This window comes from Ostrea edulis, chromosome 6, assembly GCF_947568905.1.
Source record: "Ostrea edulis chromosome 6, xbOstEdul1.1, whole genome shotgun sequence".
NCBI lineage: Eukaryota > Metazoa > Mollusca > Bivalvia > Ostreida > Ostreidae > Ostrea > Ostrea edulis.
This window is the reverse complement of record NC_079169.1, coordinates 33,401,204-33,416,203: the sequence shown is the minus strand read 5'-3', so window position 1 is coordinate 33,416,203 and position 15,000 is coordinate 33,401,204. Positions and strand designations below refer to the sequence as shown.

At 34.6% G+C, this 15,000-nt stretch overlaps 1 protein-coding gene across 8 annotated transcripts in view; it reads right to left on the bottom strand.

Moving 5' to 3' along the window:
• Window positions 1-14,127, bottom strand: part of LOC125683095 (V-type proton ATPase 116 kDa subunit a 1-like) — a 33,746-nt gene extending 19,619 nt beyond the window's left edge. For 4 of the 8 annotated variants that reach the window (XM_048923874.2, XM_048923875.2, XM_048923877.2 and 1 more), the window contains exons 1-8: window positions 13,958-14,127; window positions 9,221-9,364; window positions 8,956-9,034; window positions 8,169-8,266; window positions 7,747-7,875; window positions 6,939-7,045; window positions 3,950-4,076; window positions 3,112-3,194 (exon numbers count right to left, since the gene is read on the bottom strand). In XM_048923874.2, the coding sequence (XP_048779831.1) occupies window positions 3,112-3,194; window positions 3,950-4,076; window positions 6,939-7,045; window positions 7,747-7,875; window positions 8,169-8,266; window positions 8,956-9,034; window positions 9,221-9,337 (740 nt within the window). In that variant the 5' untranslated portion in view covers window positions 9,338-9,364; window positions 13,958-14,127. Of the gene's footprint in view, window positions 1-3,111; window positions 3,195-3,949; window positions 4,077-6,938; window positions 7,046-7,746; window positions 7,876-8,168; window positions 8,267-8,955; window positions 9,035-9,220; window positions 9,365-9,851; window positions 9,895-13,957 lie in introns of those variants that run through there. The other 4 variants (XM_048923876.2, XM_056139363.1, XM_056139364.1 and 1 more) reach the window with 2 other exon arrangements.
• Window positions 14,128-15,000: the final 873 nt, after the last annotated feature.

Genomic DNA, 15,000 nt, shown 5'->3' with positions numbered 1-15,000 from the left:
TGAAATTTACACTTTATGTCCTGTTTGTCCCAAAGGTGCTTCATACAAAACTTAAAAAGAATTGGACTGGTAGTTATCAAGAACAAGAAGTTAAAAATGTTCAACTGTTAACGCACGACGACGGATGACATCAAATTGCAATAGGTCACCTGAGTAAACTCAAGTGACCTAATACGAGAGAATTAATCCCAAATTACACATTCATGTGCCTGCTTTGAGGTTAAAAATTGTTTGAAATAATCAATTACTGGTGCTATTACTGAAATATATAATATAGAGCAATTTTCATTGAAATCAATTTTTGGTGACAAAATGACATCTAATGCCCCTTTAACTACAGTCTACATGAGATGTATTGAAATTCAGGGGACCAACCTGAATTGATCATTATATCCAAACTTCAATATAACGGATGTTAAACTATAGAAATAATGTTACTGGGAATTTATTTTTATTGCAATGTAACAGACAGTTCAATATAAGCAACTTCAATATAACAGACAGTTCAATACAGTCCCTGAAACGTTCTACTTTACAATTTTTCCGTTCGCTCACTGTTCGTTCACCGTTTGCTCTCCGTTCAGCGTGCGCTCACCGTTCACAAAGCGTTCAGCGTGCGCTCACCGTTCGTTCATCATTCAGTCTTTTCATTGTCATTAGGAACACCAAAGTGAAAGGACCAATCTTAATAGCAAGGCGAAAATGAAAATTGAACGTGTGCGTAAGAATGGAAGGATACTTTCTTACTATATCAGAAATTTAATTTTGAAGTACAAAATGTCAGGATTATCCACTGTGAATGCCGAAAGGTTCATTTGAGCTTTTGTTAAAAACAATTCTAAATGAGAGACGAATATAAGAGCTTGTCGTGATGAATTTAACCCAAGTACAAAAAATAAGGCAGTTTCAGGTAACGAAAACCTCTTCCCCTGTGTTCACGATTTAGCATTTACAAGTTCTGACACAAATTATTATAATTATTTTGCATTGCTTGACAAGAGTTTTAAACAAGTCAGCCCCCCCCCCCCCCCTTGAAAAATAAAAACAAACAAACGATGCTACATAATGTACATTGTACCGTACGTACGCGTCAGAATGTCAAACAGATATAGCTATTTTTACGCCTATATTTATGAAAGACAAACTGATATTTACTACTCTTGCCAAATTTGAAACTTGTAACATTTGTCCTTAATGCAAAGATGTACATGTAATTGTTTATCTGGTACGTTTCTGCATTAGCCTTTAAACATTCTACGGGTAGTTCAGTACAATAAACAATTTTATCTACATCAAATATATACAAATATTGCACGATCTAACTGCAATCTATGGTCACATCAATAATAAAAATAGAAAGGTTTGTACTGATTACTTCCTCGGGTTGATGTAGCTGCGACAAATGAATGACACAAAATGTAAGTAGGAATATTTAATACTGTTAGGATTGTTGAGGTGTTGACTCAGGGTATACCGTCCGTATTGTTTGTTTACTGCATCTATCTTGACTCCTTTCGGGGATGTTTGTTAATTACAGGTATCCCAAACGATCGAGCTCGTAAAGTTTGAAGCCATACATGAACACCTGTTAATTCTGGATGTAGACTATAGTGTTTTCCTTTTCACATGCATTGTTTATATATTATACCCATGCATTAAATGTATCTGTACATGTAATGATATACACAATGTACATATGAAATTTGCTTTTGTTTGTGTATGACTGTTGCATGTATTAATGTACAATTTGTGATAATTTCATGAAATATATAGTATTACATGTATATTCGGTACTTGTACAAAAATATATTACATTGAATATATCCAGAACTGTAAAATATGCTGTATCATGATTCCGGTTTATTTAATTTTTTATCAATTGATGAAATATACATGTACATGTATTTTATTACTTGATTATGAAATAAGTAAAATCCCAGGGGAAAATCCGAAACATTCCGAGTAAATAGATCGTTTTGCGTTCAGCGTTCGTTCAACATTCACTTTGCGCTCTGCGTTCGCTCACCGTTCACCAAACTGCGTTCACCGTTCGCTTTGCGTTCAAGTGGGAAAGAAGAACGTTTCAGGGACTGTATAAGCAACTTCAATATAACAGATAGTTCAATATAAGTTACTTCAATATACTGTAGATTCCTAAATATACATGAAGAATTATTCGCTTTTATTTTTCTGTTGTTAAAATACATGTACATGTATAAACTCTTGATTAACAAACCCGATGTGAATTTATGTTCATGCAATATGATGTTTATGAGTGATTTCATTATATTAAAGGGACTGATTCACGATTTTTCCCAAAATTTTGAATTTCACTTCTAATGATCAGAATCTACTATCTAATGTGTTGAAAAGATTTCACATATAAATTAAGGTTATACATTATCACAGAAGCTCATTTTAGAGAGTTCATTATTTGTTTTGTAAACAAAGATTGCAGTATGTCATTGTTTACAACATTTTCAAAAGAAATGGATATCTATCTAAGTTTATTATATCTTTCACATTTCAAGCATTCTTTGGGTAAAGTGTGACATCTAAAAGTTAAAATTTGTGACAATACAAAATAAAGATGCCTTATATTACAACATTAATATTTCACTCGTTTGTTTGTATACATAAAAAGACTTGGGTCTTTGTTTACATAATACAGATTTAAGGCTAAAATATTGCTATCATTCTTGCATTCAGAAGGTAAAAATGTTGGCTGTCAACATTAAATAGTTACATGTATATTTTTAATGTTTCACATCAAAAATAATAAAGATATTTTGTTAAAAAATCGTGAACCAGTCCCTTTAAGTACTCGTGTAAAATAAGGAATCTACAGTCACAGATAGTTCAATATAAGCAACTCATTATAACTGGAGGAGACTGGACGAAGTTTCATGACATTCTGTTGAGCAGTTTTGGAGGAGTTGTGCTAACAAAAACAGTTCTGACGGTTCAAAATCATTATACCCTGCATAACTCGTTGGATGAGGTACAACACATTGAAACAGCATAGAATTATCACTAAACAGAACATTATCAAATGTCAATATAGCACTGTGGAAATCTGATATAAATGTAAGATGGGGCCGATTTCCTTACCCTTCACATATCTTTTTGACCCTGGACTTGAGTTGCTCCCCTTGAAAGAAGATGATGAAGACAGATTTGTTGACCTGATCTCCCTGTAAATAAATGAATAAAACAATAAATTTTTCAACTTTATCATATTCCAAATTCCAAATAATGAAATTGATTGTGGCTATTAAAACTAGAAGTATACGATTAATTTGTACAAATCTCTAAGCTGCAACCATTTGTGCATCCTCACAAGTCAAGGTTTTGTGATTACGTACTGTTTGTGTGGAGAGTACGTAATCACAAAACCTTGACTTGTGAGGATGCCATTTGTGGTGAACTTTAAAACAATATGCAGTGATTTTTCTACATTTTTAACAAGGGTCCTGTGGCTTTCAAATTGGGAAAAATTGTCGACATTTCAGTCAAATTGGGAAAAATCAACTTTATTGAAAATAAGTTTTAAAATCATATCAAAAATTATATTATCTTTATTTTACATGTCTAATTTTCTTTAACCTTCTAAAATTTCATCTATTCTACCCAAATCACCATTCCCATAACTCTTATGTATATAATTCACATCGAATGTTTATTTATTTCAAATACGTTTTCCTTTCATAAATGCTATTATTGGGGGAAATGCAAGCTAAATTGGGAAAAAAATTGGCAATTTTCAGGAGGGGAAAGGGCTGAAATTCGGACCCAAAATGGGTCTTAAAAAATCACTGATATGGCATGCAGTTAGATAAAAGAGAACTTTTACTGAATGATACAGATATCTGACCAATACTAATTGATACAGGTATCTCATTACTAATTAACACAGGGATCTCATTACTAATTGATACAGGTATCCTACCGTGACAGGGTCTTCTAAAGGAGACTCGATTTCGGCCTGTCGAAGGAAGACATTGCCTCGACACACTCTCCACAACATTCGCTCGAAGGCTGGAATTTTCTCCCGTACTATCACACCAGCCACAAACCTGTTAACAAAATATACATGTACATGATATATATATAGATATAGATATATATATATATAACTCAAATTTTCGACGCAACCCGCATCTTTATCAAGAGACATGTATTACATAAACAAATAACACGCAAAAACGACAAGTATCGATAAACTACATTGGTGACAAGAGTGATACACTGTTGTACTGAGTGATAAAAATGGTGGTGGTTTCGTTGTAAAGCATGTTTACTGACTATGGTTTAGAGAGTTTGTACCATGGTCGGGTCAGGATGAAAATAAAATTATTCTTGAAAATTACAGAAATCAAATAAATTTAGAGGGAAAACTTCCAAAACAATGTGATTATGGAATAAAATGGTGGGAAGATAATGATATGGAGTGATTAAGTTCAAAACAATATTAGGTAGTCCGTACCATTGATGATTCGGATATGGTGAACAGCGAAAAATAATGATTGCCAGAAGAACACGATTAAACAACAGTGCTTTTATAAATTTCTCTACTGGCCTTGTATCTTCTCAGATCCGACACTTTAAGAAAGTAGGGTGTTGTTGGGTTTTTGTGTGTATATATATATATATATATAAAGCACAAACAAACAATTATAACACCCAACCTTACGTTTACTCCTAGGATCTAAACGATACATGTGATAATCAATTAATTAATATATAAAGCACTAAATAATCACAACTAGGTACTTAAAATTTTCACCCCAGCCCGGGGTCGAACCAGCGACGTACAGCACCCACCGCCTAGCAAGACTGTCAAACCAGACTGTCCACTCGGCCACAACGACTTCCCCAAAAAAGGAAGTTTTGTTATGCTCCTAAAGCGCTACTTATACACACTGATGCAATCTCACACAGTCGCTGTGTCATTCAGTGTTTAAGATATTTTATAAGGAGAGTGGATCTCTCGATGCAATTGTATAGAATATTTAATATAAAGCACAAACAAACAATTATAAGACTTATTGCATCTATATATATATCTATATATCTCTATATACAGGTGACTCTCGATGGCTCGAACTTCGATCTCTCGAAGTTCTTGATCTCTCGAAGTGAAATCATGGTCCCGATTTTTTTCTCTATATAACAAAGCAAATTTACTATCGATCTCTCGAATGTTCGATCTCTCGAAGTGAAGTTGGGTCCCTTAAAACACATTTCATTGTTTTTCACTCTCGATCTCTCGAAGTGGTGGTAGCGTATACCCACCGATACCCAAGCGTGTAATAATTTCCGCTTGGGCCTTACCTGGATTTTTTTGAATGCCAGGGGTGTAATTAGGTGTTTACATAGTTGAAACATCCCAGGTGCTTCTTTGTGGAGGTGACACACTTGAGTATATAATTGGCTAATTGGTCAGTTTACACCTTGCATTGGGGTTTTGAGTGGTGATGATTAAAATTATATATAATCTGACTATGAATGAAATCTAGAATTTGTTTAGACGTGACAACGACAGAGTAAGTTTTATACATTATTTAGAGATTTAGAGACTTTTAAATTTCTCGAGTTTGTTCTTTGTGTAAAGTTACTCTAAAACATCGTTTTACTCATTCGTTAGAATTTTTGTTTTAGGTAAAGCGACATAACATTGTAAAGCGTCATCTGAACTTGGTTTTGTATGCCCATCTAAGCATGATTAAAGAACAAATAAGTAAACTTTGAAATGTTTTTATTAATGCAAAATAAGTTTTTTATTTTTAAATCAAAGTACCTGACGAATATGAAGGAAAACATGTCAAAACGATATCATATGATCTTGTTGGTATACATTTCCGGTTACTGTAAAATCTTAACCATACCGGCGGACCTTCAATTTCCGAATTTCGATCTCTCGAACTCTCGATCTCTTTTATCGAGGGACCTTGAACTTCGAGTTATCGAGAGTCACCTGTATCTATATTCATTATATAGCTAATAAATAGTCAACTATAAAATCTGCGTAAAATCTAGAGAATGTTAGCGTTCAATATCCTGAGAATTTATTGAACGCTAACTTTGCATTGCGTAAATTGTATGTGCCCGAAACATTCCGAGTATGAGCGTTCAATATTGACCTTACTGTCACGACGTAAACAAGCCAAAATGGCAGACGATGGTCCTCCGAATCTGACAGAGCTGGTATTTGATATTTACTTAAGCAAAATGTTTTACTGTACTTAAATTATGATGTCCCCATTCACAAAATCAGTTTGCCTCATGCATTAATGACGGGTTAAATATTGAACAGTTAAGAAATGCATGTTGATATAACACACTGCCAATATTGAAATCTCGTCTATTTTGGAGTATTTTGAGTGAAAAGGGATATAATTTAACGACTACATACTTTAGCTATATAATAAAAGGGTTATTGAACTTATATTGGTGAATATCAGCACTCGTTGGCTGTCAAAATGCACTCGCAAGCTCGCGTATTTTCACAGCAAACTCGTGCCAATATTCACCAATATAAGTTCAATAACCCTATAATATATATATATAAGACTCGCATTCATATTTTCTTGTTGATAAGAATTATGTCACTCTGATGTTTCAAAACTCATTTCATCAGGAATAAAGCTTTGATATAAAATTGTTAGAAGCAGATTATGTTTTTTATAAGCTGCTTCTGGATTCATATAGTGTAATCTGCCCATACCACTTTGCATCATATGGTATGGTTAAGTAATAGCATAATTTCTTAAACAAATATGATTTTCTTCAACCATCAATACTTGATATTAATCTATTTTGCAAAAATGTGTCCACTCCCAAAACATCGGAAGAGGAGTGCTTTGTAGATTTCCATCCAATCAATCAACACAGACTCTCTAAATTCACGAAAATCCCTTCTTTAAATGACAACATACCCTAGTCTGAGAGCCTGGCCCGACCGATGAGATTCCTCACCTAGGAGTCCGAAGTTTTCCTCCGTCAGACTTGGATCATGCATGGCCTGAACATGATGAATTTCAGCCTGATTAAAATATAAGACAACCATCCGAACTTTAACATCCCATCCCACAACAAGAAAACCGTGTATAACAAGAAAACCGTGTACAACAAAACCAAGGTAACACTGAGGTCGCAATAGGAACATAAAAAATAAATCTCACAGCATATACTTTCTTCTTACATGCTTGATACAAAACATGTATTTATTTTGTATGCTTGAATCATTAGTATTTGGTAACCTCAGTGCTAACTTTTCTATATACTTACGTAAAAATTAAAATACCAAATGAATGAATAATAAACATACTTGTACAACATGTATACCAAAATTACATAAAAAAGTAGCATTATGCTTTCATGCTTTAAAACTGTGCAGTAATGATATAAATATCAAACCAGAAATCTATAGTTTTGTTGACAACTTCACAACAGAGCTCAGCAAGTGCAGTACAAAAAAGAAATAATCTGATAGATACAGAAATAATAAAACATATCATGATAATAAAAATACTTTCATAAAGAAAAAATAAATCTAAAAAGGAAGAAACCCATCCCATTATCTCTAAGTCTCATCCCTTTCTGTTTCAAAATGTAATGAACTGCATTATGTACCCAACCTTAAAACCAATTTTTATCATGTTAAAATCAGTTATTAATTTCAACTTTCAAATAACTTATTTTATTTCAAAAATTTTAAATGATGGGTTGTTGGATGACACAAACCTCCTCAAAGAAAGTTTGGGTCTTCCTCAGAATGTGTTTCAGTTCAGTTAGTTCTAGGTAGTTCCGCTTCAGTGCCTCTGTGTTGCCATTGACCTCCTTCATTTCATTCTCCAACTTCTCAAAGGTGGCCTTCAATCAGATTTATGTTCATGAGACAATCATTCTTGTCAATGACTGATCAAGACAGATTACAAACAACAAAAAGATCAATCACACACCAGCAAATCTTCAATACTATTCTGAAGTGCACTTTTGTAGCAAAACATCTCCATGTATATTGTAAAAAGGAATTGTTGATTGTATAAAGGAACTGTTGATTATATAAAGGAATTGTTGATAACTGATTTTGATAAAGAAATGTAGACTATCTGGATAATTCATGGAGGACACACACAAAAGAGAATGAATTGAAAGTTAGAAACCTCCAGATCGATCATTTCTCTGGGAACTGGAGCTTCCGGATTATCACCGGTATCCAGCATTGGAATTCCATCCTTCTTAATCTCCTTCTCCAAGAATCCTGAAAAGCAAAATCCTCACATATAACACTAGTACCTGCACTTCCTCTACAATTCCTGTCAAAAACTAAGTGTACATATATGTATAATACGGGTTCAAATTTAAATAAGAAAACTTACAAGTTCATTTTTGTATTCTGTACAGGTGAGCTAAACCTTAGAATTAGTACCTATAATATATAGTTTTTTCTCATTTTACAAATATAAAAATTATTTTTCCGTACATATTTCTATTTTTTGACGATATATTCATGCTATAAAATAACATTTAAATAGTGAAGTTTTTTCTCTCTTTGTATGTTTTGTCGCTCTGTTTGTCCTTCTGTATGTGTCTATTTGTAAGTCTGTATGTATGTGGGTATGTCTGTCTGCATGTGTCTATCTGTAAGTCTGTCTGTATGTCCTGCTGTGTGTCTGTGTCTATCTGTATGTCTGACTGTATGTCTGTCTGTATGTCCTGCTGTATGTGTCTGTCTGTATGTCTATCTGTATGTCCTGCTGTATGTGTCTGTCTGTATGTCCTGCTGTATGTGTCTGTCTGTATGTCCTGCTGTGTGTCTGTGTCTGTCTGTATGTGTCTATCTGTATGTCTGTCTGTATGTCCTGCTGTGTGTCTGTGTCTGTCTGTATGTCTGTCTGTATGTTGGTATGTATGTGTCTGTATGTACTATGTGATAGCTATAGAACTTACGTAGCTTTCTCTCCATTTCATCACACCGTCTCACTTCATTCACGAACTTCCTTTGGAAAGCATTTACATCTGGGTTTAACTGACAAAAAACCAATTACAGCATAATCAATCAAAAACTTTGACACATCTTATAAAACATAATCTAATAATTGAATTATAGATTGAGTGTAACATCCACTTCTAATCTAGACTTCTATGGTGATAAAATAAAATTAAATAAAATGTGGAACACGATCAGTGTCCATTGCAGTATTTGTCCACTCACATCTCTAAATTGTACGAGGCCCAGCTCCCCGAGTTCTGACACACAAGCATAAGCTGCCTCCGACTGCAGAAACAGCTGACATAATGTCATCTCCTCACTTCTAAACAGGGAACCCATTGTCAAATGATTTTAGTTTTCTTCTATCTGAAATTAAAAAGGTATGTGAAGGTTATACAAATCATGCTGTGGACAAATGCATTTTTGATCTGGGTCGAGGTTTTAGAACAGAGCTGTAAATCTGCAGATCTGGAGAGGAAGAGTACACAAAGCGGGAGACAACTTTGTTTTCATGTGAGTCGTCAATAAATCAATTTAAATAGGTTGTTAGAACGCCTCTTGTAAATCTACAAGTTGTTTTTCATCTCAAAGACATTCACTACTTTGTAGCACTTCTCAATAAATCTGGGTCCCAATACCCACTTTTCTGTCAGAATCATACCAAGGTTTTTAATTTTCAATATATGTAGCATACTATAGGGAACACTAACTTTCACGCATACTTAAACATACGTCTTACAATAAGGTATTCTTACTAGCTCTCTGCTAACCAGGATATTTTGTATATCATCCTGTCTGCATTCAGCCATTTAAATCTTAGCACTAACTTCTATAAAATTTCAGAGTTAACAACCTTCAACAAGCATGGCCCTCAGTGCAGCAAGTGTCCAAGTCGGTGCACCTACCACGTCAAGACAAATGATGAAATACAATGCAAATATTACATTACCCTTTTTACCTGTCAGACTATAGTAATTCAATTTAATTGTGTTCTATCCTAAGGTAACATGATACAGATAAACCATGCTAAAAATAGTTCTGATGTAGACTTAAACATATTTTATCATTTATATATCAACAACATGATTGGGCAGAGCCTAGATATATGTCTTCTCTGGTTTAATGTCACTACATCTACAGATTATAAATACACACTTATAGTTACAATAATCAGAGTATAACAGAGATATTAAGACGTAAGATTACAAAGATATACATAACAAATCAGTAGTAAGTGACATTCTGATCTAAAGCTAATGTAAAAGATTAAATATAATTGTATACTGATTTCTCTCATGTTCCCATAAACCCCTTATGGAGGATTAACACCTCATCACAATTATTTAAGGAATGAATTTTGGGGCACGTTATGCAATATAACCTGGTTTGGGTCAGTTTACGCACTATAATCCATGAAGCGGATTACAAAAAGTAGTCCTACCGGTAAGTTGTAAGAGGGTGACTCCAAGCAAACCATATAAATACAAAACAAACTGCATATCCTAATTTGTGTTTGACCAATCCGAGACTAGAATACAATGAGAATTAAATTATTCAAATCGATGCAACAACAAAAAAAACCCATCAGAAATACACTCTTTTGTCCTTTTTTAAATAGTCCTCACTTGCACGGTAAGTATGTAGCAACCTTTTGATAAGAATACACTATATTATTCACAATGAAAGAAAAAGTGAGCAACCTCATATACCCCACATCCCCACAATGAATGACAATGCTACACACAATGAATGACAATGCTACACACAATGAATGGCAATGCTACACACAATGAATGACAATGCTTCACACAATGAATGGCAATGCTACACACAATGAATGACAATGCTATACCAAATGAATGGCAATGCATAAAATACAACTTCTTATGAATCGCTGCTATACTGTGCTATATTCATGCATGTAACTAGATGGCATTACTCACGTTTTATGTAATATATTGCTTAGAAATGTAAATTATGTCAAATACTTCAATTACATTGGGCTTGATAACCGTTGCAGCAAATAGTATGTTCAAAAGGGGGCATATCTCCCACACACAAAAAAAAATCAAATCAGAATTTTCAGTGAATAAGCACATCTACACTGTATGTCCAAACTAAGTTACATGAAAATTTGTATAGCTGTTTCAGAAGAGTTGCGCTGACAAAATGTTTCAGTATTAACGTCAAACTTTCAAGTTTAAAGGGCCACAACTCCCAGTCAAAAGTTTAATCAGAATTTCCTGTGAACATGTATATCTAAAGAATATGTCCTTATTAACTACAAGGTTACATGAAATTCTGTTCAGCAGTTTCAAAAGCATTGCACTAACAATGTTTCAGCGGCATATTCAATTTTGACTATACTGCGATGTTCAAAAGGGACATAATTCCCCAAAAAACTATAAAGTTTCATGAGATTCTGTTAAGTGGTTTCAGAGGAGTTGCGCTGACAAGATCAGGACTGACGGAGGCCAAACTTCTAAGTTCAGAAGGGGAATAACTTCCAGAAATATTTTTATCTGAATTTTTTACACTAAGCACATCTATACAGTATGTCTTTATTAGCTGTAAAGTTTCATGAAATTCTGTTGACCAATTTCAGAGGAGTTCCGCTGACATGAACAGGACTGACGGACAGACAGGTCAAACATTATACCCTCCACAACTCATTGTGTGGGGTATACATTTTGATGAGGTTTACTTATGATTATACAGACATGGTTAGCCAAAACCTGACCAGTGGTTCTACTCACAAAATATCTTACAACTAAGATCAAAATTTACAAACAGAGTAATTGTCTTATTTTTCTTGTCTTGTAAATTTTCTTAATCAATATGAAAAGTACATTCATGGTTTATAAAACTTGAAAACATACTTATGACCTTGTGATCGGTATTTGAATATCAGACAGAATTATGTTTTAAGCCAAGTCGTAAGCATCTTCTCAAATCAAGGGTTTCTGATCCGCTCTGCATAAAGCAGAGCGGATCAGAAACCCTTGACTTGGGAAGATGTGGAGCGGAGCGGATCAGAAACCCTGGACTTGGGAAGATGTGGAGCAGATAAAAAACCCTTGACGTGGGAAGATGTGGACACAGACACTCGACGTTTTAAATAATATATATAATAAACAAGAGGCCCATGGGCCACATCGCTCACCTGAGTCACCTTGGCTCATATTTAAAGATTTTCCCTATATATTCGCATGTAAAACTATCCCTATTGTGACCCCAACCTACTCCCAGCAGCCATTTGAGAAGCAGTAGATGATGTTTGACGGTTGATTAAAGCGGATAAATGGACTTTATTTCCAGTTCACCATGACGATGTGAGAGGTAAGACCTTGACAGAGTTGCTTCTAAACGGTAGGGGTCTAATTATCATATTATATCAAACTTTTCGCCAAAATTTTCAAGCGATGCAGCTGGTAAAACAGAAAACCAAGATGGCAGCGTGACATACCTTGTGAATATTATGTTTACAGGAAGACAATTTTTTTAATTATATATATTTAAAACCTTGAGTACCTGTGGATGTGGAGCGGATCAGAAACCCTTGAGTTGGGAAGATGTGGAGCAGAGCGGATCAGAAACCCTTGAGTTGGGAAGATGTGGAGCAGAGCGGATCAGAAACCCTTGAGTTGGGAAGATGTGGAGCAGAGCGGATCAGAAACCCTTGAGTTGGGAAGATGTGGAGCGGAGCGGATCAAAAACCCTTGAGTTGGGAAGATGTGGAGCAGAGCGGATCAGAAACCCTTGAGTTGGGAAGATGTGGAGCGGAGCGGATCAAAAACCCTTGAGTTGGGAAGATGTGGAGCAGAGCGGATCAGAAACCCTTGAGTTGGGAAGATGTGGAGCGGAGCGGATCAGAAACCCTTGAGTTGGGAAGATGAGTCATAACAGATATTTTGCGAATAAGGGCCCTACTCTGTATTGCCACAAGTAAACCCCGTCAACATTTATAACTGCTTTATTTAATGATCAGGAATTTTATAACAGTTTTCATAATATTTATATCTAAGAAATGAAACTTATAATTCTTTCTTTGATGCACGTATCAAACGAAACATTGGACAGAAAACTTCATCAATGCGCATAGCGCATTGATGAAAAAGTTTTCCGACTTTCCCTCCAAATTTTTTATCAATATACCGCAACATACTTATTTCATCATTTTAATTTATTACTAAGATTTGTTACTTTTAGAATCAACAATCAAATATAACATTGAACCTATAATTCTAGAAGGGTGGAATTACTTTAATGTTTTAAAATGATCATGTTGGATATCAAATCATCACTGAAGTGTAAGACTATAATCCAAGATTCCTCGGACTCTTACCCCCCCATCATATTGCGACATGTGCACACATGTACACGCAAGAGTCAGAGGAATCGACTAGTGACTGTGTTTCATACATCATTTAGGATATACAACTTTTAAAACTATCTATGTGATGTGATGATCATAATGGAGGGTACATAGTTTTAAAATCATGCTACAAGATTTTCTCATTACTTCAAAAGAGCAAATAGAATTCCTAATCCTAGAAATAAGTTATAGAACACTGTGTGCCAACGTGGTGATGTCAATAAATAGAAATGAATACATTCTGAACACAAATGTTTTACATAGGTTCACACGATACTTGCCATGGCAGCTGTATCCCAGGAAGAGATCAGACAAATCGTACAGACATCTGTGCACTTTCTCAGTTACAAAATACACGCCGGTAACAAACAGGAAACAGCGAGCGGAGAGTATTTGCACAAAGTTAAGATAAAAAGGGACATCCTTTATTCAAGGATACAGAACATTGTTGAACTCTGATAGTGATAGTCTTGTGACCAAACACAATTTATGCAATGTATGTTACCTGCCCGAATGTCAGTCAGTCTCGAACCTTTTTGTTGTTGTAGGCCTAGTTAATGACCCTAAACCACAATCAATCTTACCGTATCGAGAATCCAGATGTCCTCCAAACTGAATTAATACATTTCTGATAAATTATGCTAACAGCTCAGCTCCGGCTCTAAAAGCATCGAACAAAATCGATGATCATAAGATTTTACGTCACCAACAATGAAGAGTTGAAGAAAGGGCGGTAACTCCAATTACATCATTATTCCTAGACTTATTCGACACCGTTTGGCCACTTGATATTTCATGGTCTTGAGAGCTGTACATCACGTGCCCAGAGATAGAGTAAAAAGAGAAATACGGAAATACATCCTGTCAATATTGTATATGTGATGATGACCCTGGTACTCCATTAAAATCCTCAACTTAAATATGGACAACTTTAATTTTAAAACCATGAGAGTGGCTATAAAGGTCTAAATAATAATAATGATAATCATCGAATATAAAATAAAATTTTCTTAACTAAATGTAATATGACAATTAAGAAATACCTATTGATTAAATAAGAAATCAAACTTTGCATCATGGCTGCATGTGGTGTTTTTCCTTTTCTAAAGAGTGTACAATAACTGGAGATACACCAGTGGTCGGAACCATCATTTGCATATTTTTATTTATTTATTTTTTTTTTTTGCATATTTTTTAAAACTGTCCTGTGTAAATAAATTATTGAACACCACCTGACCGTGACAATTCCAACACATGGTGAAGGGGGGGGGGGGTGTCAGACAAGGCGTTTTTAGTGCTCCATGTAACAAGCAATAATTTCAGTATGTAGACGTTCTGTTTTTTCTCAGTCTTATTTGTGCAGTTTTAGTGCTAATTTGCAATTTTATTTTATTTATTTACTTTGCATTTCAATATAAATATTCTTTATGCTTGAAGAAGGAACAGATGTCCTGAAAATTTGACAATTTCATATTGTTCGTGTTTGTATTGAGATACATATACATGTATATAACTAGTAGCCCATGTATTGAAATACATGTACATGTATATATAACTAGCCTAAAGGTACAAGGTGCATGTAATGTCCACACAATGATAAGCTGGGGGATTACAACGTATATAATAA